Below are 19,335 nucleotides of genomic sequence, written 5' to 3' on the forward strand. Positions count from 1 at the left end.
AGCATACTGATAGCACCCTGCCCCATGCCTCCGGATGATCTCTCCCAGCGGTTTCATGTAGATGTTAAACAGCATTGAGGATAGCATGGTACCTTGTGGTACGCCATACAACAGCTCCTTTTTTGAGGAGCAACTATCCCCAAGCATCACCATCTGGAACCTACCTGAGAGGTAGGACCGGAACCACTGCAGGACCGGAACCACTGCAGCACAGCGCCCCCGATTCCCAAACCCCTCAGGCGTTCCAGAAGGATACCATGGTTGATAGTATCAAAAGCCGCTGAAAGGTCCAAAAGTACCAGCAGGGACACACTCCCCCTGTCAATACTCATGCAGAGATCGTCCGCTAAGGTGACCATAGTTGTCTCAACTCCATACCCCACCCTAAAGCCGGTTTGAAATGGGTCTAGAAAATCTGTATCATCCAAGAAATTAAGAGAAGAAATTAGTAAATTGTTAGGTGAATAGGTGCATTTTGAGCAATGGCGGAAGAAAGAACACCAGTTTGTGCTTAAGACACATGCTGGTTGCGACTGGGCTAATCAGGGGTTGCCACATGATGCTACCTGTATTAACTGTAAGTTAATCATGGGTTAAACAACCCACACTTAACCTACAATATTGTTAGCATGGCAGTGAGTTTCCATTTGTATACAAGTTCTGCTGCATCCAGCCAATGCATAATCACAACATCTTGCTTTTACTTTCTACAGGTAGGACAGTGGACTTTCGCAAGAGCAGGACACAAGATCAGAGAGTTCCAGACTACCTCTCTGTATTCCTTACTGCCATCAACAGATGCCCAGACCGGATAGTGTCAATTAGACAAGGAAGCTGGTACAGAATTTCCTGAGCTGTGTATACAGCTGACTTGATGCACCCATCTGGTACAACACTAGGAAAGACAAAAGGTAATGTTCAGCTGGTTCTCCCCACCACCATCACTACCCCAAATAAGAAAATCCTATGGGAATTATTCAAAGAGGTCAGGATTTGATAAGATTATCACAGAATAATTATAGGGCCCCATCACACCATTGTTTTATTGCACTCTTGTCATGCCTGGTTTGCCATTTTGCAGCATGGTACTCACATGACATCGTGCCTGTCCTGCAGTCAACCCGCCTCTTCCCCTCCATTTTCTGTGTTTTCCTAGAGCGGGGAAAGTCCGGTTTATTTCCCCCATGTAGGATTAAAGTGCCCTTCCACCCCTGTGCATTGCCGTCCTCGCACTATGTCCTTTGTTGGGGGCGGGTGCTTTGAAGGGAGGTCTTGCTGACAAAGAGGAGGGTGGGGAGGTTCTCCTCCAGCATTCCATGTCAAACGAACAGGCTTGCGTTGACTCAGTTCAACGGACTTTTGCTGCTCCAACCCCACTCTCATTTTTATTACCTGTATCTGCACAGCATCATGGACAGAGATAAAAATAAATAAATAAATAATGGAGGAGGAGAGGAATGGGGCCCGTTCCTCCCTCCAAATATTTTTATTATAATAAAAATTATTATAATTATAATAAATATTGTTATTACTATTATTATCTTCCCCCACCCGTTTTTTATTTTTATTTATGTACCACAGGGCACGGGGCTCTCCTGAAGTCCTGGAGGTCTGGCCCCTTCCCTGTCACAGCCGATGGTGACCAATCAGGGGGCGCCATTGGCTCTGACACACCTCCACTGAAAAAAAGTCAGGGTAAGTGCCCGACTTTTTTTCAGCAGAGTTTCTGGGGTTTGATTTGATTTGATTTATTACATTTATATACCGCCCCATAGCCGAAGCTCTCTGGGCGGTTTGCATCATGTAGATGACCTGCTGCTACTGCGAATCCACTCAGGGGCAAACCCTTCGTCAAGACAAGCCCCTGGTTCTACTGTTCCCAACCCCATGACCTTGAATTATACTGAGCAGTGCAGGCTGTGGGTTTCACTGAGCATGCTGAGGTTATGGCCCAGGCTGTATTCCAGTGTGGCAGAATGGAAATTAATATTTGCATTGATTTTACTTCATCAAAGTGAATAGTCAATATATCTCAGATCCTTCTGGATAAAGAGAAAAGCCTGAAACCAAAATTTCTAAAGGATAAAACACATCAAAGTGAAGTGAAAGGATACCCATTTTCATTATTTATTTAAATTCTGATGTGATTGTGAATTTTGAAAAACTGGTATTTGTTTTTGAGTACAGTGCTGTGTTAAAAGTAATCCAGGCCTTGTCTGAAAACTGAAATTCTGAAAGAAGTGGATACTTTGATGATGATTTGTTTTCTTGTTATAAATATTACCAACCAACATGAAATATGTGTTACATGTACAAATATAGCATCACATCCAAATATTAACAGGATAACTGCACAGCAAGTTAATACATATCTATTACTGTCATCATCATCATCCGCTTTTGTCACTAGGATGTCTGAATTCTTTCCCATTAACTAATGCAATTCTTCCCCTTATATATAATGGAGAAAGCCAGTTAGACTTGCTTCTCTAGTCTCCCCCGTTGCTGGGCATTGTATAAATATTTTTGGCATTGCTTATCAAATGTTGAATAAAAGTGCCAGAATAATTTCTAGCCTGTGGAGAGTTTGCTTCTTTCCCCCTCTTGCTATCCTAGGCTGTTATCCTAGAGCCCTTTTCATCCCCTTTCACTGAATATCCAGCAATGTCCGATTTCAAACAAAAGTTCCTTAAGAAATGCCTTTCAACCAGCCTGGTACTGCCTGTTTTCCTTATTCAGAGTTTTTCTACACAAGGCATTTATTATGCATTTGGAATTCCTTACTCATATTTGCTTACAGGTTTTTTAGATGCTATCATGACCCTCCCTTTTCACTTCTTTTTTTAAGGGAACTTTCCCGGGGGCGGGGTTAGAGCGAGGAAAATGGAATATTACTTCTGAAAGTGAAAGAAAATGATTTTTCCTACTTGTGTAATTGTGTTATTCTGCCACAGCACAGCACCACTGGCCCAGCATTGGGCAAAAGGCGGGATACAAATAATAATAATAATAATAATAATAATAATAATAATAATAATAATAATAGCAGGAAAGCAGGAAAGGAAAAGCTCTTTGTGTAGAGCCTTGGTCTCAGTTCTGCAATGAAACCAAAACTAGATATGGTGCATTAACAGCCTTGTGTAGGAAAGCTCTCAGCCAGAATGCTCACTCACCTGATAGAAGCTGTGACAGGTGTGTACTTATTTCTCTGATCACCTGCTCTAGAGGATATTATACTATGGCCACAGTCGGGGAAAGTTTGACTACTTGATTCTGATGCTATATTCCTTTACTTTATTTGTGGGTTCATTTCAATGAACCTTACAGGATTACCTCCAGAGTCTCTTTGCCCCTTTTGTTACTAGGGCCAAGTTACTCATCATGCTAACCATGTAGCTATGTGTGATAGGTTTCTTTTCTCTCGTGTAAGCATGTGTGGCTCCAACTCAGATTGGGACCATGGAGCTCCAGGAAGGGAGGGTTAAGCCTTCCCACACACACATTTTGTTCCTGAAATTCCCTCCCACTGCCACAGGACAGCCACTGCTACTCCCCAGCATCTGCCACATGTGGTGGTGGCTTTTCTAGCCTCTGCTTAATGGTAGGGCTGGCCCTGGAGATGGGTTGAAGGAAGTTGAATGTGAAACAAGTGTGTAACTTCTGTGACGCACATCAGTTTTAAATAGGATTGCTACATTTCTTGTGTGCTTGTTACTACTTTATAAAGTAGAAATTCAACAGGTGAAAGGGTACGTGGCATTGAAATGGTGATATTTCATCTGTTGGATTTCTTTCTGTATCCTAGTTCACTAAATATGCACTACGTGAAGTTCTTCTTTAGTCTGTCCTGAATCTCCCACCATTTGCCTTTGTGGGATCACCCTGGGTTCCAGTATTATAAGTGAAGAAGAAAAATGTCTTCCTAGACACTGTTGGAAGTGGTGGTGGGTTAATCCACAGCATGAAGGTGATAGTAGTAATCAGCATTTCTATTGTAATTCTGAAGTGCAGGGCCGGCCCTGTCCTTATACAGAGTGAGGCAGCTGCTGGGAGAAGGGAGCAATGGGAAGTTATTACTGGCAGAGTTGAGCAGCAAGATGTTGAAGATGTGTGTCACATGGTCTTCCACGGACCCCCTAAGCTAGTCTGCTACACTTGCAGTAGACCCTTCAGCAGTGTTATAGCAAGATTCAGCTGCCAGTCTCATCAGCTTGTGTAGGAGCATCCAGCGACTCGAGCAGAAAGATGTTTTGGGCCAGCTCAGTTGAAGTGTTCAAAACACTCAGCCATTTTAACCTCTGGTTGTTGTAATCAGGAAATTTGGAATCTTAAATGTAATCTAACCCTGTCAGAAGCAACCCTTGATGAATTTTTCTAGGCTAAATGTCTGGTGATTCTAGAGTTCTGGTTAACAAATTCAAGAGAAACTCAGAAGTTTAAATAGCAAGCCAGGCATAATAATATGATGGGAGCTAAACATTTAACTTTATTTTTACTACCAAAGTTTTTTTTCAGTATTGAGATTGCATTTGCAGCCAAATGTATTTCATTTACCGTTGTTCTGGGTAAATTGGACGGCAACCACAAATTAATTCAGATCATGCAAAGATTTTTACCTTAAGGATTTTGCCATGTTTGAGAATTGATGGTATTTGTATAATGGAATATCTAGCACTTTTTATTCTCCCAACATTTTAACAATCTATAAATACATTTTAACATGGTGTTTTAAATTTGTAATTTTGCATTGCTGCTGTTTTTATCTGGTTGAGCTTTTATACTGTATTTTATATTATGGTTTTATACTGTTGTTTTATACTTTGAATGGTTTTATTTTTTGTGAACTGCCCAGAGAGCTCCGGCTATTGGGCGGTATAGGAATGAAATAAATAAATAAATAAATAAATAAATAAATAAATAAATAAAAATAGCACTTAACCATCCATATGCCAACAGGAATCATCATGTGCCTGTGGGATTGCTCTCTGGCAGTTAGCACCAAAGTTTATTGAAGTGCCTTCTTGAGCTATAGCATGTATGCTATTATAATTTCAAGTAGCTCTCTCAGTGACAGCTCTAAACTGTTCAGAGAAGAATGACAGAAACTGGAGAAAGGGAGTACAAAGTTGAATATTAAAAGAGCCCTCTAAATAAGCCCACAAAAGTCATCAGTATCTCCCCCCCCAAAAAAAATTATTAGCCTGCTAAGAAGCTAGAAGTCTGTGCTTCTGTGCTGACTTTAGAGGAGGGGAAGCCCCCTGATCTAGAGCCTGTGTGGAAATGCCTCTTAGCAGGCTAGTTTTAAAAAATGCCTTCTATCGAGTAGACTGATGGAAGAAGGGCAGAGCAATCCTCTACCAGTGTGCTTGTTTTCTGTGTTGATCACAGAAGAAGGGGCTTCCTTTTTTCCAGAGCTACCGCAGAAACCAAATGGACCTGCGAAGAAGGGTCCCTTCACCAGCCCACTCACTCGCTTGCATGGAAGCATTCTAGTTGCATATGGTATCTAATGACTCATCATAGGCACAATATGATGCTGTGTGTAGATTGGTGAAGTAAGGGTAGGGGAATGTCTTGAGTCCTTGAAATATAAAGTATTGTACACTGTATAGTAGAATGAAAACAGAATGGATTTGGTTATAAGATTCTTCCCTGGTAATTTTTAGTGGAGTAAAGAGGGGTGCTAAAATGAAGGAGATAAAAAGGTGTTCATGCACAGGAGATAAGACAATAGCTGGGAAGTGGGATTCATTTTAAGGGGTAATTATGTGTTTTAAAACTATGGAAAAGGAAATAATATGAGAGGGTTAAGTAGCTCAACTCCCAGAGATAACTGGAATGACTGTTCGGACATAGAGGGGGAAATGATTAAGATTGGCAGGTGAACTAACCTGAATTGCACATCTTAACCATATGCTATGGATTTCTTGACATAGAAGACTGATATGGGCAGAATTACAAGTCTGCCCTATTTCAGGTAGACTGGCTTACCTTGACCCAACACCATTGCCACACACGCTGGCCATGAAAGACCCAAGTTCCATGGTGGAGAGAACCAGGAGAGGAAGAGGCATGTGAAGACACTATCATATGCCTTCTCCTGTTGTGCTCTGTAACTGTTGTGCATAGTAATGCTGACTCAGATGTCTGAAGAAACACTCAGAAACTAACTTCAGGAATTCTTAAAAGCCCATCTTTATTGGGAGGTAGAATTATAGAATAGTAGAGTTGGAAGGGGCCTATAAGGCCATCAAGTCCAACCCCCTGCTCAATGCAGGAATGTATTGGGCTCAGGACTGAGCCCTGTGGTACCCCACTCGTTACCTCCCCCCCAATTTGAGAAGGTACCATTGATAAGCACTCTTTGAATCTGATTCTGTATCCAACTGTGGATCCACCTAATAGTTGTTCCATCTAGCCCATTTTTAGCTAGTTTATTAATCAGAATAACATGGGGCACTTTGTCAAAAGCTTTGCTGAAGTCAAGATCTATTATGTCCACAGCACAGTCCACAAGGGAGGTGACCTGATCAAAAAATGAGGTCAGATTAGTCTGACAGGATTTGTTCTTGACAATTCCATGCTAGCTTCTAGTAATCACTGCATTGTTTTCAAGGTGCTTACAGATTGACTTCTTTATAATCTGCTCCAAAAATTTCTCAGGGATGGATGTCAGACTGACTGGTCTGTAGTTCCTAGGTTCCTCCTTTTTCCCCTTTTTGAAGATAGGGACAACGTTAGCCCCCCTCCAGTCGTCCAGCACCTCACCCGTCTTCCATAATTTTGCAAAGATAATAGACAGTGGTTCTGAGAGTTCTTCTGCTAGCTCCTTCATTACTCTAGGATGCAGTTCATCAGCCTCTGAAGATTTGAAGTCTTTTACTGTTCACATATCTGAAGAAAGACTTTTTATTGCTTTATCCCTCACTAGTCTCAGCTCATTCTGAGCTTTAGCCTTCCTGACGCCATTTTGGCACTTCTGTGCTACCTGTCTGTACTCTTTTTTTGTAGCATGGCCTTCCTTCCATTTCCTATATGTATCCATTTTTGTTTTCAGGTCATCTCTAAGTTTTTTGTGGAGGGGGGCTCTTACATTCCTGATTGGGTTTTTTTTCTGGTTTGGAATGCAATCCAAGCCAGTGAAGAATCTCCAGCTCCCAACACCCAATTTGGCTGCCTTTCCTACCAATATCTTGCTCCTCAAAACCACTCCCTCTGTGATCTTCTTAACATTAATCAGTGCCAGAGGTGAACTATGAGGGGGAAAGAGGAAGGATTTTTGCTTCCCTCCCTCCTTTCTGTGCTCTGATACACTGAGAGATGTGAATCTCCTAATGGGGTGTATTCCCCCCCCCAAAAAAAAACCCTCAGATTGGACCTTGGATTATTTCTGAGTTAATCTGAGGCAAGCTTCAGATAGATCGCCCATCTCTAGTTGTCAGCTGCTTTGGAGGCTCCAGTCAAAAAATGGGATATAAATATAACAAATTAACAATAGTTTCCGGTGAGAATCTATACTGCTAGTTTTACCCTACCCTGTGCCTGTTTGGTGCATTCTCTTCCCCTCTTCCCCTCCTTATTGTTTTATTATGATTTTATTAGAATGTAAGCCTATGCAGCAGGGTCTTGCTATTTACTGTTTTACTCTGTACAGCACCATGTACATTGATGGTGCTATATAAATAATAATAATAATAATAAGAAGAAGAAGGCCAGCCCTCAGTTCAACTTTCACCTTCCTCAAAAGTTGAGTTGAAGTTTGGCCTTCTGAGTCTCTCTATCTCTTATTTTATGACAGGGTAAATACCTTTCCTCTGATTGTTAAAATAAACATTTGATCAACTCCTGTTAACACCCGTCTTGTATTCTTTCTAAAGAAACTATCCAGCCAAGTAGCAAGTACATGTTGATCATAGTGCAGTTATTTGGGTACGCTGGCCATATGAAAAGCAGGACAGGGTTCCTGTATCTTTAATAGTTGTATACAAAAGAGAGCTTCAGCTATTGGGCAGTATAAAAATGCAAAAATAAATAAATAAATAAATAAATGAGAATTTCAGCAGGTGTCATTTGTATGCATGCAGCCGCCTGGTAAAATTCCCTCTTCATCACAACAGTTAAAGCTGCAGGACCCCTGCCCTCCTTTGTATCTGGAAACTGTCAAGCCAAGTAGCTGCTACATGTTGCTCATAGTACTGTCGTTATGTAGGCTGACCATATGAAAAGCAGGACAGGGCTCCTGTATCTTTGATAGTTGTGTAGAAAAGGGAATTTCAGCAGGAGTCATTTGTATACATGCAGGGCCTGGTGAAATTCCCTTTTCATCGCAACAGTTAAAGCTGCAGGAACCCTACTCTCTTTTGTATCTGGTCACTCTAGTATAGCTCCTGCAGCTTTAACTGTTGTGATAAAGAGGGAATTTCACCAGGTGCTGCATGCATGCAAATGACACCTGCTGAAATTCCCTTTTCTATACAACTGTTAAATATACAGGAGCCCTGTCCTGCTTTTCATATGTTTACCCTATATTTGGGACAGAAGGTGAGGGCACTATGAACTGTTTCGCATGTAATAGTGGCAAATCATGGGTTGATTAACCCATGATTTGCCAGGTGCATTTCACTATTTTGCATATGCAACCTTCGATTGGGCTGATGTGAACATGCTACATGATGTCCAAACCTGGACAGTATAGGTTAATTGTTGGTTAAATTACTTGCAGTTAACCTACAATTAGTTGTTAACTGTGGGTTGTTTAATCCACGGTTAACCTATAGTGTCTGGGTTTGGATGTCATGGAGCAGCTTCCAATCAGCCCCATAGGAGGTTGCATATGCAAAATGGCGGCGTCATGTACTGTGGCAAATCTTGAGTTAATTATTTACTGCCATTATATGCAAACAGGCCCATTAGCTGACAGAATAACTATCTGTAGCTTATTTATTTATTTATTAAATTTATATACCGCCCCATAGCTGAAGCTCACTGGGCAGTTTACAAAAGTAGCTGAATTTAATTAGTCACTAGTGTCTTCTAAGGGCTAGTTACAATGTCTTCTAAGGGCTTCGTCACCTGTCAAATTGTTACTCTTTGATTGATTGCTAAATACCAAGGTGTTTTCTTTAGGAAGCTGCATACTTCCCTCTAATGAGCCTAGGTGAATTAACTGCTGCTGGTCTGAACAATGAGGTGACAAATTCTTCAGGAAGTGAGAGTGCTGGGATGTGTATCTAATCTTACCGCTGCAATTCTAGGAGAGGAGAAGTTCCTTCTTCGCAGCTCTTAAAGGCACAGAAGTGTGGTCCTGCATTAAAGCAGTTGTGCTCAAATATGTGGGCAATTATTTGTGAGAAAATGAAATGCTTGAAATGTAGAGTCGGACTGTAGGTTCTGCTGTGGGACAGCTCAGTGCTGTTACCACTGGCTCAACGGACACATTTTATCTTTTATTTTGAAAACAGGTGTCAGCTAGCTCCTGCATCAAGGTAGCAATCTAGGCAATCTGGTGCCCTCCAGATATTTTGGACTACAACTCCCAGCATTCCTGACCATTGGCTATGCTGCCCAAGGCTGTTGAGAGTTGAAATCCAAAACATCTGCAGGCTTGGGGAAGGCAGCAAGGCAGCTTCTCTGCCTTTCACAGCTTGTGTCATCCAACAAATGTTTTCCCCATCATTTGGTCTCTTACAAGGTAAGCTGTGTCTATTGAATAGCTGCCTATAATGCAACTATTGTTGTTCACTTTTACCCTGGTTGTGCTTTTATATAGTATTTTTATATTGCGTTTTTATACTGTTGTTTGTTTTATACTTTGATTCGTGTCTGATGGTTTTAACTTTTGTGAACCGCTCAGAGAACTTCGGCTATTGGGTGGTATAGAAATGCAATAAATAAATAAAGAAACGATTAAATGCAGGGATTTTGATTGGCCAACCCAAAGGTACCTTCATGGGTTAGTTAGCTGGTTAGGGGCATGGTAATCAGGCAGGCATTTACATGTTTCCCCAGGTGTAGGTCAACAACCTATTTACAATAAAGCAAGGACATTCTATGGCTCCTTTGCCTCTATGGTGTTTCAGGAGCCTTAACAGTGTTCTTGACAGCTTTGCCTTCTGGAACAAAATGGATTCTTGAGTCAAGGTGTCGGTGTAATGTCAATAGAATTCATAGTGCACGCTACACATGCCAGACAGCGAACAGTTTGGCCCACTTGCTTCAGGGTTTTTGGAGAAGCATTAAAGACTTCAATTCTAGAAACACTTACACCATCTAGGCTGGCATAGCTGGGGATGTTTTGCTGACATTGGTTGAGGGAGTCATTTCTTTTTAGTTTTGTATTGGTTTTTTAGTATCATTTGGTTTTATTGTATTTTGTTGTTGCATTGTGTTTTCGTAAGTGCTTTGGGAACCAATTGTTGGCTAAGCAGTGGTTGTTGTTGTTGTTGTTGTTAAATAGATTTATATACCACTTACCATATTTTTAAAAATGTCTTCGTGCTTTACAGAGAGATTAAAATACATTAAAACGCATCATAATAAATCCAAAAATATTTAGTTAACACATTTATAAAAACATTAAAACCAGATATTCACAGCCACCATGAAAAAGGCCTTGCTAAGTGTAGTTGCCCGACAGGCTACATTCCTCAAGGGAACACTAGCAAAGCCTCCCTGGCTGATCTTAAATCTCAGGATGGTGGGTGAATCTTCAAAGATAGATAATACTAATTGCTGGCTGGCTTATCTTTGCATTAGCCAGGAAGAGTAGACCACACAGGGTGTTGAAAATAATTTTAGAAAAAGGCAGGACAGGGTGGTGGCACTAATTGACCAGGCTGCTCTGTCAAAGGCTGCAACCCACCTGATAGTAAGCTCTATTAAATTTGCTGGGGCTTACTTCTGAGTAAACATTTACAGGATTACAAGTGTTAAGATCCCACTTGAGCTGAAGTCTAAGACAGCATCAGGCTGCATGTGTGCCCTCAAGTCCTGAAGATGACCTTGGTGTGAAAATCTGCAGTGTTTCCTCTGACTGAGAACTGGAGTAAAGAGCATAGCAGTTGTACTATTTGTTCTGTGTTTCTAGGTGCTAGAGGGCAATCCCTTCGTAATTTTAAATGCATTTCCAGGAATATGAGCTTTTGACACACCTTTTAAGTCTGATCCTTAAATATATTAATGCACACACTCAGAAACCCCATTTGTATTTGCCAGCACAGCTCTTCCTCTGGAATTACGGTGGAAAAATGGTATCTCGCTGCATGTCATCTTGAAGTCAAAGTTAGCGTTTCTTGGGTAGACTTGCAAATTCAACGTCTGTTTGAAGTTTACAATGTAGGTTAGATGATGCAGTGAGGCAGATGATATTGAGCAAGGGAGGGGTGAGTGCACAGGGAAGCTTGAAAAATGAGGCTCTGATGCTGCCTTTTTCTTGCAAGGTAGGAATTATATTGTAAGCTTTCGTTTTTATTTTTTAAAAAGACAATTTATTATACATCTGGCTTTAATGGGCTGCTGATAGATTTTAGGAAAATATTGGCTAAAGTGGGAGCTGTGCAGATACATTAGAACAACAACAAGAACTGTATCTAGAATGGCTGTCTTGACCTCTTTTCAGTAGATGAAAAGCGCAACAAAAACGGCAATTGAGTTTCAGTATAAGTAAGTGCAAAGTGATGCACTTGCAGCAAACGATCCCAACTTCAGATGTACATTGACGGGATCCAAACGGTGGCTACTTGGCAAAGAGCTCTGGGGCTCATGGTGGATATAGCTGAAGGGAAATATCACCTGGGCGTGAAGTGAAAGGGGCACATTCCACGCTAGGGATGAACAAGCAAGGGAATGAAAATAAAATGGTCAGCATTGTAATGCCTTTATTAAAAAATAAATAAATCTATGACTACATTTGTAATACTATGTACAGTTCTAATTGCCCTGTCTCAAAAAAAAAAAAAAAAAGAAAAGAAAAGAAAAAGATTATTGTAGAGCTGAAAAGATGCAGAAAAGCACTGCCAAAATGATGAAAAGTTTGGGGCATTTTCTCTATGAGGAAAGCCTAAAGCAGCCTTCCCCAACCTGGTGCCCTTCAAATGGGTTGAACTACAATTGCCATCCTCAGCAGCTCACATAGCTGTTGCTAGCTGGGGGTGGTGGGAGTTGCCATCCAACCCATTTGGAGGGTATCAGGTTGGGGAAGGCTGGGCTAACATGTTCAGGGCACTTTAGGAATGGGGGTGGGGGGAATGACCAAGGGATAGAAGCTTATGCAATTATGGTGTGGAAGTCTTTCCTCTTTCATGATACTAGAACTCAAGATCATTCCATGAACTAGTTTTGTCCATCCTGAATTTACTGCCAAATAAAGTACTTCTGCAAACGAGATATAATACATTTATGAAATTTGCTTCCAGAAGAAATGGCCGCTGGCTTAGCTGTTTTTACAAGCGGGCTAGACAAATTCACAAAGGATAAGTCTGTCAACAGCAATCAGCTATTATAGCTAAATGGAAACTCAGTGAGTGTAGGCAATTGTTGAGTGATATACAGGGGGAGAATTGTGGGTTCCATGCCCTGTTTTGGGGGTTCCTGGAAGCATTTGGCTGGCCACGGTTAGAAACAGGTTGCTAGGCTCAATGGACCATAGGTCTGATTTAAAAACTAGACCATTTTAATTGTATGATCAACCACCTGCTGTGATTGCAAATGTAAAAATATTTCCAGATAATTAATGGAAGTGGCAGCTTCCCCACCACCCTTTTTCTTCTCCTCCTTCTTGTCCCAGCTTACAGTCTGTATCTTGGATAGTGAAAAATGAGTATATGCAGCTTTTAAACTGTGTTTGGTGTAATGCTAGCCTTATTTTGTCCACGCTGATTCTGAATAATTTGACTCATCCCTTCACCATCCACTGGCATTTCCTCCCCTGCATTTGGCTTCTGTGAAACTGTAAATAATGCAGTGAATAGAATATCCTCCCTCCCTCTCTCTCTCTCTCTCTCTCTCTCTCTCTCTCTCTCTCTCTCTCTCTCTCTCTCTCTCTCTCTCTCGTATAACTTATTAAATGTTCAGGACAGGGATCAAGAATGGGTTATTGTGATGTAACAAACTCTTACACTAGGCCCGTCGCACCACCACTTGAAAACCTGAGGGGGGGGTTAATTAAAATTCCCTAGCTATGAGGGAAACAGGTTTAATATAGGATGTGCTCTAAATATACTGTGGGTATAATCTGGTGTGGGAGTTTAATAATTGTAAGGCAGGTAAATAATGCCAAGCTGACACATGGTATTTGGTAGCTAACAAAATAATACGTTTGTTATTTAAAAACTTTAAATAAAAACATAATACTTTCAATTCTGCCTAATCTACACTCTCCACGCACTAACCACCTCTCTCTCTTTATACGAATCCTAAATCCCTAGAATCTAAACTCTTCTTACTTTTCAAAAAAGATAAACACAAGAAAACAAGAACTTAAAAAAAACCCTCTCCCCACAAACTCCCAACACACTCCTTATATACGCCTCTTCTCCTCCCCTACCTATTACATCATAAACCACACCCACTCTGTTCTAACATTCCCTACTTACCGGACATACTAATCCAGACATCCAGACTTATACAATATAATCAATTGTGGGGTAATGCCACAGTTATGTTCAACAACAAGACCATGTTTGAGATTAGCAAGTACTAATTGCAGCTTCTTTGTTCTGGTTGATCCGAAGACCGAAGTCCTTGTTTGGTCAGTCTTCCTGGACAACATAGAGATTTTTAGGGTCAAGCTGTGCAAGGCATGCTTAAAAGGCAGTAATACAGACCTCCTTGGGAAATGGCTAGTGGCTGTGGCAGTGGGATTTCTGGCAGTGCAGAAGGGAAGGCTGTGAAACTGGAAGTACTTTTGGACCATGGGGTCTTAACACTACATATCAAAAGGCACTGTGCAACTATACCACATTTTCCCCTTAATAGATTTTTCTGGTAAGAGAAAAGTCAGAAGAAGCAATGGGAAAACATAGGACACTTACAAATTGAAGTCTGGGTCTCCTGTAAAATTCCATGCCTGAGGCAGGGCAATTGCAGAATAAAAGCCTTGAGTTGGATCCAAAATCTGCCTTCCACTTATGGAATGTGGCTCTGACTGATTTTGGGAGATCCCCCTTTCTTCCCACCCCATCCCCACCACAACTCACCCCATTCAGTAGGGTCCCGTGACCGTCTGAGTAGTCTTTTCTGGTGGCTGTGGGAGGCTGCTGTGGGCAGGGAAGTCTGCTTGAGCCAGCCTAGTTGCACGTACTTAAATCTGGATCCAACCCCTCATCTGAAAGCACCTTAGCCCACCACCATCCACCCAGCTCAGGAACCCACAAAAGGAGAAAAGACACTGGATCATGCATTCTATCCAAAGAAGCATGTCTTTTTCAAAAAGACTTCTAAAATTATGATTATATGCTAATATTTTTTTTTTTTGCCTTTATCCAGAACTAGAAATGGAGTTACTTAGGTCTTGGAGCATTTCTCCGTGAGACTAAAATCCCGTGTCCTTACTAGGGCTTCTGCTTCCGGATTCCTTGTGGGATTAAGATTGGCTCCTTTTCACATGGTTTTTTTCTCCTTTCTGGGCCAATTCTATGTTTCATTATATAACCACTAGATGGTGCTGTGATAAAGCGAGACTTCAGAAATTCACTAGAAATTTATCCTGCTTTGATGAAGTCTCTTACCACATTTTCATCAACTCCAGGGCACCTCCCATCCTTGCTGGCCATTATAGTGGCTTAATTCTCTAAGCCCCTATAATGACCCGAAAGGATGGGAGGGACCCTGGAGTTTGAGGACATCATGTAAAGGACCTGCAAAAAGCCATGAGCAGCCAATCATGAGCACACAATAAAGGTGTAATGTAGAAATGCTCTTGGTCATCTTAGAGGAAGATGGATGGGATGGATTGCAGCTGCATTACAGGAGAGCAATTGATGATGGGAGGAGAGTTTATTTTAGTTAGGATGAAAGACAGATGTGGACTAGAGTAGTCTGGGAAAGTGAGGTTTGACTGTGTTCCAGAGACGCTCATGTGAAATTATTCAACATAAAACCACAGCTGGAGAGAAGCACAGGGCAGGCAACTATGGGTCAGGCTGTTCGCCTCACTTTACTCTGATGATCTAAACAATCTGTCTGAGCTTGACCCAGCACTTCTTTTCAGAGTGGGCAGCCACTTATTTACTGCATATCCTGGATGGTAGGTCTTTCACAACTGGGGCAATCCCAGGTTCATGCCAAACACTGATCCATAAAAGGAACTCTCCTCTTATTCGAAGACTGGTAAATTTTCTCTGGAGATTTTGATGAGGGACTTTGTCAAAAGCTTTTGGGAAGTCCAAGTAAACAATGTTTACATATTTATTGACACACTCAAAGAACTTAAAACTTTAGCGAGACATTACTTACCTTTGCGAAATCCATGTTGATTCTTTTTCAGCAGAGTTTGTCCTTCTGTATGCTTACGAATTTTATCTTTAATAATGCTTTCAACCAATTTACCAGTTAAGCTAACTCGCCTGTAATTTCCCAGATCCTCCTCCCCAAGATCCCCTTTTTTAAAAAAAAGAAAGAAAAAATGGTGTTATGTTGACCTTTCTTCAGTCCTCTGGTGCAGAAGCTGAACTTAGGGACATATTACATATTTTATACCACCTTTATCTTCTGAGGGTTCATCCCCTCTAACTCCTAGATAAAGCTAACCGATTTGGCTTCTATTGAATTTATTTTATCTAGTACAGTATCTAAAATTATCTCTTGCTTTATTAATATAAAGACTGACTAGTTGATACTGTTTTCCACCAATGAGGGAACCTGTATTGTTCATCACGATGGAGACAGTTCTGAGTTAACAGATGGACTTTATGTTTTTACATATGGAGGATCAACAATTGTATGTTACTTTCTTGTTCCCAGTGGTTGTAGGGGTACTGAATTCATCACATCACGTGGTACACCCCAATTTGAATGTCTGCAAACCTTCCTCTTCTATATCATCTTAAGACTTTGACCATGCAGACATCATGATTTCAACATCAAGTAAGCTTTCCCCCCTTCTTCTTCCTCCCTGCCTGTTTTTTGTAACATGTTGCCTGATAAAGAGATCTGGAGATCCTGAACGCTTGCACATTTATGTGATCTTTGAGTTGGTTTAATAAAGGTATTGCATTATGCAAATAAACTAATTCCAAATGAATGAAAAACCAAAATAACAAAATGAATGAAATTGTAATAACAAAAACAAATGGAGTATTTAAATGGTTGTTTTTGCTTGCATACCCCTAATGCACATTGATGCTCAACTGAACTGTGGGAATTGCATTGGTATCACCACCATGCTAGGGTTTGCAAGAGTTCGGATGGGACCACCTCCACCACACTACATTCCTGATAAAGTACACATGGTGCTGCTTCTTCCCATGCTGGAGGGTTGCAGCAGGCATGGCCTTCAGATGATAGAAGCAAGGTTGACAGGGGAACATTTTATGATGGGGCATTTTCTTCTGTCCTTATCCATGATTAATTTTTAAAAGTACTCCCGTTAAAAATGAATGCTATATCAGATGTGCTTGAAACTCTTTAAATAAACCTTGACTCTGAATCTCTCAGTTCAAATAACTATACTTAGCAGTGTACGCAGCAGATCCAGACTTAAGTCCTACTTGAGTCCCATCAACTTGAATGGGACTCAAGTTGTCTGAGGTATTCTAAGTCTGAGGTAAGTCTGGATCTGACCCAATGGGTCTCTTCAGATGGGAGAAAATTGCATTTCCTTACCATTGCTCTCTTCCTAGTTCCCAATTACATGGAGAAGAGAGCAGTGACCATGTAGCCTGTACATTTCAATGGGACAGCACCCTCTAGTGGGTTAAAGCTCAACCTCAGAAGAGTCGTTTTTTCTGAAGTTTATTTTGTGATGCTAAAACTGAGGAAAGGAGTTGGAGATGTGCATGAGGGCAGGCTGCGTCGTCAAAAGTGTGCTATAAATCGCTCGTTTAAAGAATCTCAATATGACAGTAAACTTGCCAGGAACTTTACATGGTGCCTAGGTTCTTTTTACGCAACTCCATTTATTTTAATTTGGAAGACGTTTATGGCACCTCCTGTTAGTTCATGTTAGGTCTGTCAGTGGGTGTTGTTCATGACAAGCCCAATGGAGCCTCCATGAGTAGGAGTAGTGTACTGACACCAGGGGAAAACAGTGGTAGTATTTATATATGAGCTACTAATGGCATATTTCTGGTAACTGATGAAAATGGAATGCTTGACTAAAAGAACTTTGCAAGGTCTCCATTTCCTGCATTTTGGCCTTAAGTACCTTGTACTGATATTCAAGTTGGTGGCAAGCATGTTCAATCTTCTGTGCATTACTACGCTCTCTATTCAGCTCTATGTGTATCTGGTCAAAATGAAATGTCCCAGGTTTCTATAACCAGGATGAGGAGAGGCAGATTACAATCACTCCAGAGACCAATGGAATATGTATTTAACAGAATTTACTTTAAGAAGATTTAAGGAATACTAATGTGAACAAAACAATTAACATCACTATGACTCAACTATATTCCACTCTTCTTCAACCCACAGTTCTCTTTCAGGTGCCAGTGTCAGGTTTACTGGACCAGCAACAGAGGTGCATCCCCTATTCTCTTGTCTCTCTTGCATAGGTGCACGCTTCAGTAAACTGCAGCCTGTCACCTTCTTCTCCCAATGTTGTTAATTTCTCTGTCTTTACTTCCAGCTCTCCCTCTTCCTCTTTCCCGACTCAGCCGCCCTTTGTCAACAGACGTTTTTGCTCTTCCTTCACTCCATTCTTTGCCCCTCCCACTTAGTTCAGACAATATTCCAAGGCCCTTGGACACAGGCATTACACATCGCCTTGGGCTCCTTGGAGGAAAAGCGGGGATATAAAATTAACAAATAAATAAGGTTGCACCCTTAAGTATTCTTAAGTGGCAGGGCATTGTTGAAAGGGAGGAATTGTCCTGTTCTGTATGTCTGTCTATGGGCCTATTCAGACAACACACTAAGCCATGGTTAAGCTGCTAGCCCTTTTGCAGCAAATGGTTAGTGAGTGTGTTTAAACCTTGGTTATGTATTCACTATGGTTAGGAATGGTTCACTCGACATGCTTAAGCCATAATGTTTATCTCAAAATGCTTAAACACCATGGCTTAGTGTGTTGTCTGAACAGGGCCTATCTATCTGAAAGAGGTTCTATACCCTTGGCTTAGGAAGATACTGCTTTTTTGTAGAGGTGCTGAATCTGTCCGGCTCAGCCCCGACTGTACCATCGGCACTTGAGTAACTAAGTGATGTGTTGGACTTTGAGGAAGAAGGATAGCGCTTGCACTGTGATGCACAATTTGTGTTCATAAAATGCTTGGAAAGCTTTGAATGAGAGGAACTGAGCGCCTGCCAAGTATGATGTATGAAAGGGTCGTTCTTCTGTCTTGTGATCTGTGTGTCTCACAGAAAAGCAGGAGAGTTCTGTGTAATATCCTTGGAAAAGGAGACTGGAGGCTGTTGTTTACAAGACACCGCTCTTGCTGGGTCCAGAACACCGCTTCTGCATTGTTACCCGATTAAGGTTAGACATCCCTTCCTGGAACTACAGAGCCTATCCCTAGCTCCAATAAAGTCTGGTTATTTTGACGTGGGTGGGTGGATGTATGAGAAGGGCAAGGTCACTTCAGAACAAATGTGTCTCTGTAACTGCTTCTTGTGATCACTCTGCCAGATGAACAACATACTCAGTTTGCTAACTCCCCCCCCTTCTTGTAGATCTCATAAAACAAGGTCGAGAGAAGTTAGAACAGACTATCAAGGCCTCCGGTTCCAAGCTGTGCTCCTAGTGAGTATATAAGTCTCTTTCTGTCAGTGGATTGCTGTCCCTTTAACGCTCAGCCTGATGGTACCCTCCTACAAGCAGATCAGTGATTTGAGCTGGCTGGCACCGGCAGGGTGCAGAGGGAAGCATGCCTCTCTTGCACAAACTGGGATTTATTGCTCAATATGGCTTTGTTGCACAACCCTGCTTCTGATGAGCGTCTTTTCTCATGCAGATGTAAGTAAAGTTTCTAAATAAGATGTCTGAAAACAATCCTTTGGAGCTCCGCTGTCTATTCTGTGGGGTTGCTTTGAAATTAGGGGTTTCTATGGGGCTGTAGATCTGTAGAAATAAAGGAAGAGGCTAGCTTGAGCTATCACAGAATCTTCTTAGCTTCTTGTTAAGAGGGGTGGTGAATATTTAAATTTAAAACTTCTCACGTTTGGCATGCAATGTACCTG

The 19,335-nt window shown here is 41.3% G+C and overlaps 1 protein-coding gene across 4 annotated transcripts in view; it reads left to right on the forward strand.

Annotated features, from left to right (window-relative positions):
* SGK2 (serum/glucocorticoid regulated kinase 2) overlaps positions 1 to 19,335 on the forward strand; it is a 53,912-nt gene that overhangs the window by 11,954 nt on the left and 22,623 nt on the right. Inside the window, exons 2-5 of one of the 4 annotated variants that reach the window (XM_063145446.1) lie at positions 714 to 911; positions 15,961 to 16,083; positions 18,520 to 18,634; positions 18,829 to 18,898. Coding sequence is in view for 2 of the 4 variants with exons in the window: in XM_063145432.1 (XP_063001502.1) it covers positions 16,068 to 16,083; positions 18,829 to 18,898 (86 nt within the window). In the remaining 2 variants the exon portion in view is untranslated. Of the gene's footprint in view, positions 1 to 713; positions 912 to 15,960; positions 16,084 to 18,184; positions 18,635 to 18,828; positions 18,899 to 19,070; positions 19,112 to 19,335 lie in introns of those variants that run through there. The other 3 variants (XM_063145432.1, XM_063145453.1, XM_063145440.1) reach the window with 3 other exon arrangements.

The sequence above is a fragment of the Elgaria multicarinata genome, chromosome 1 (genome assembly GCF_023053635.1).
Source record: "Elgaria multicarinata webbii isolate HBS135686 ecotype San Diego chromosome 1, rElgMul1.1.pri, whole genome shotgun sequence".
NCBI lineage: Eukaryota > Metazoa > Chordata > Lepidosauria > Squamata > Anguidae > Elgaria > Elgaria multicarinata.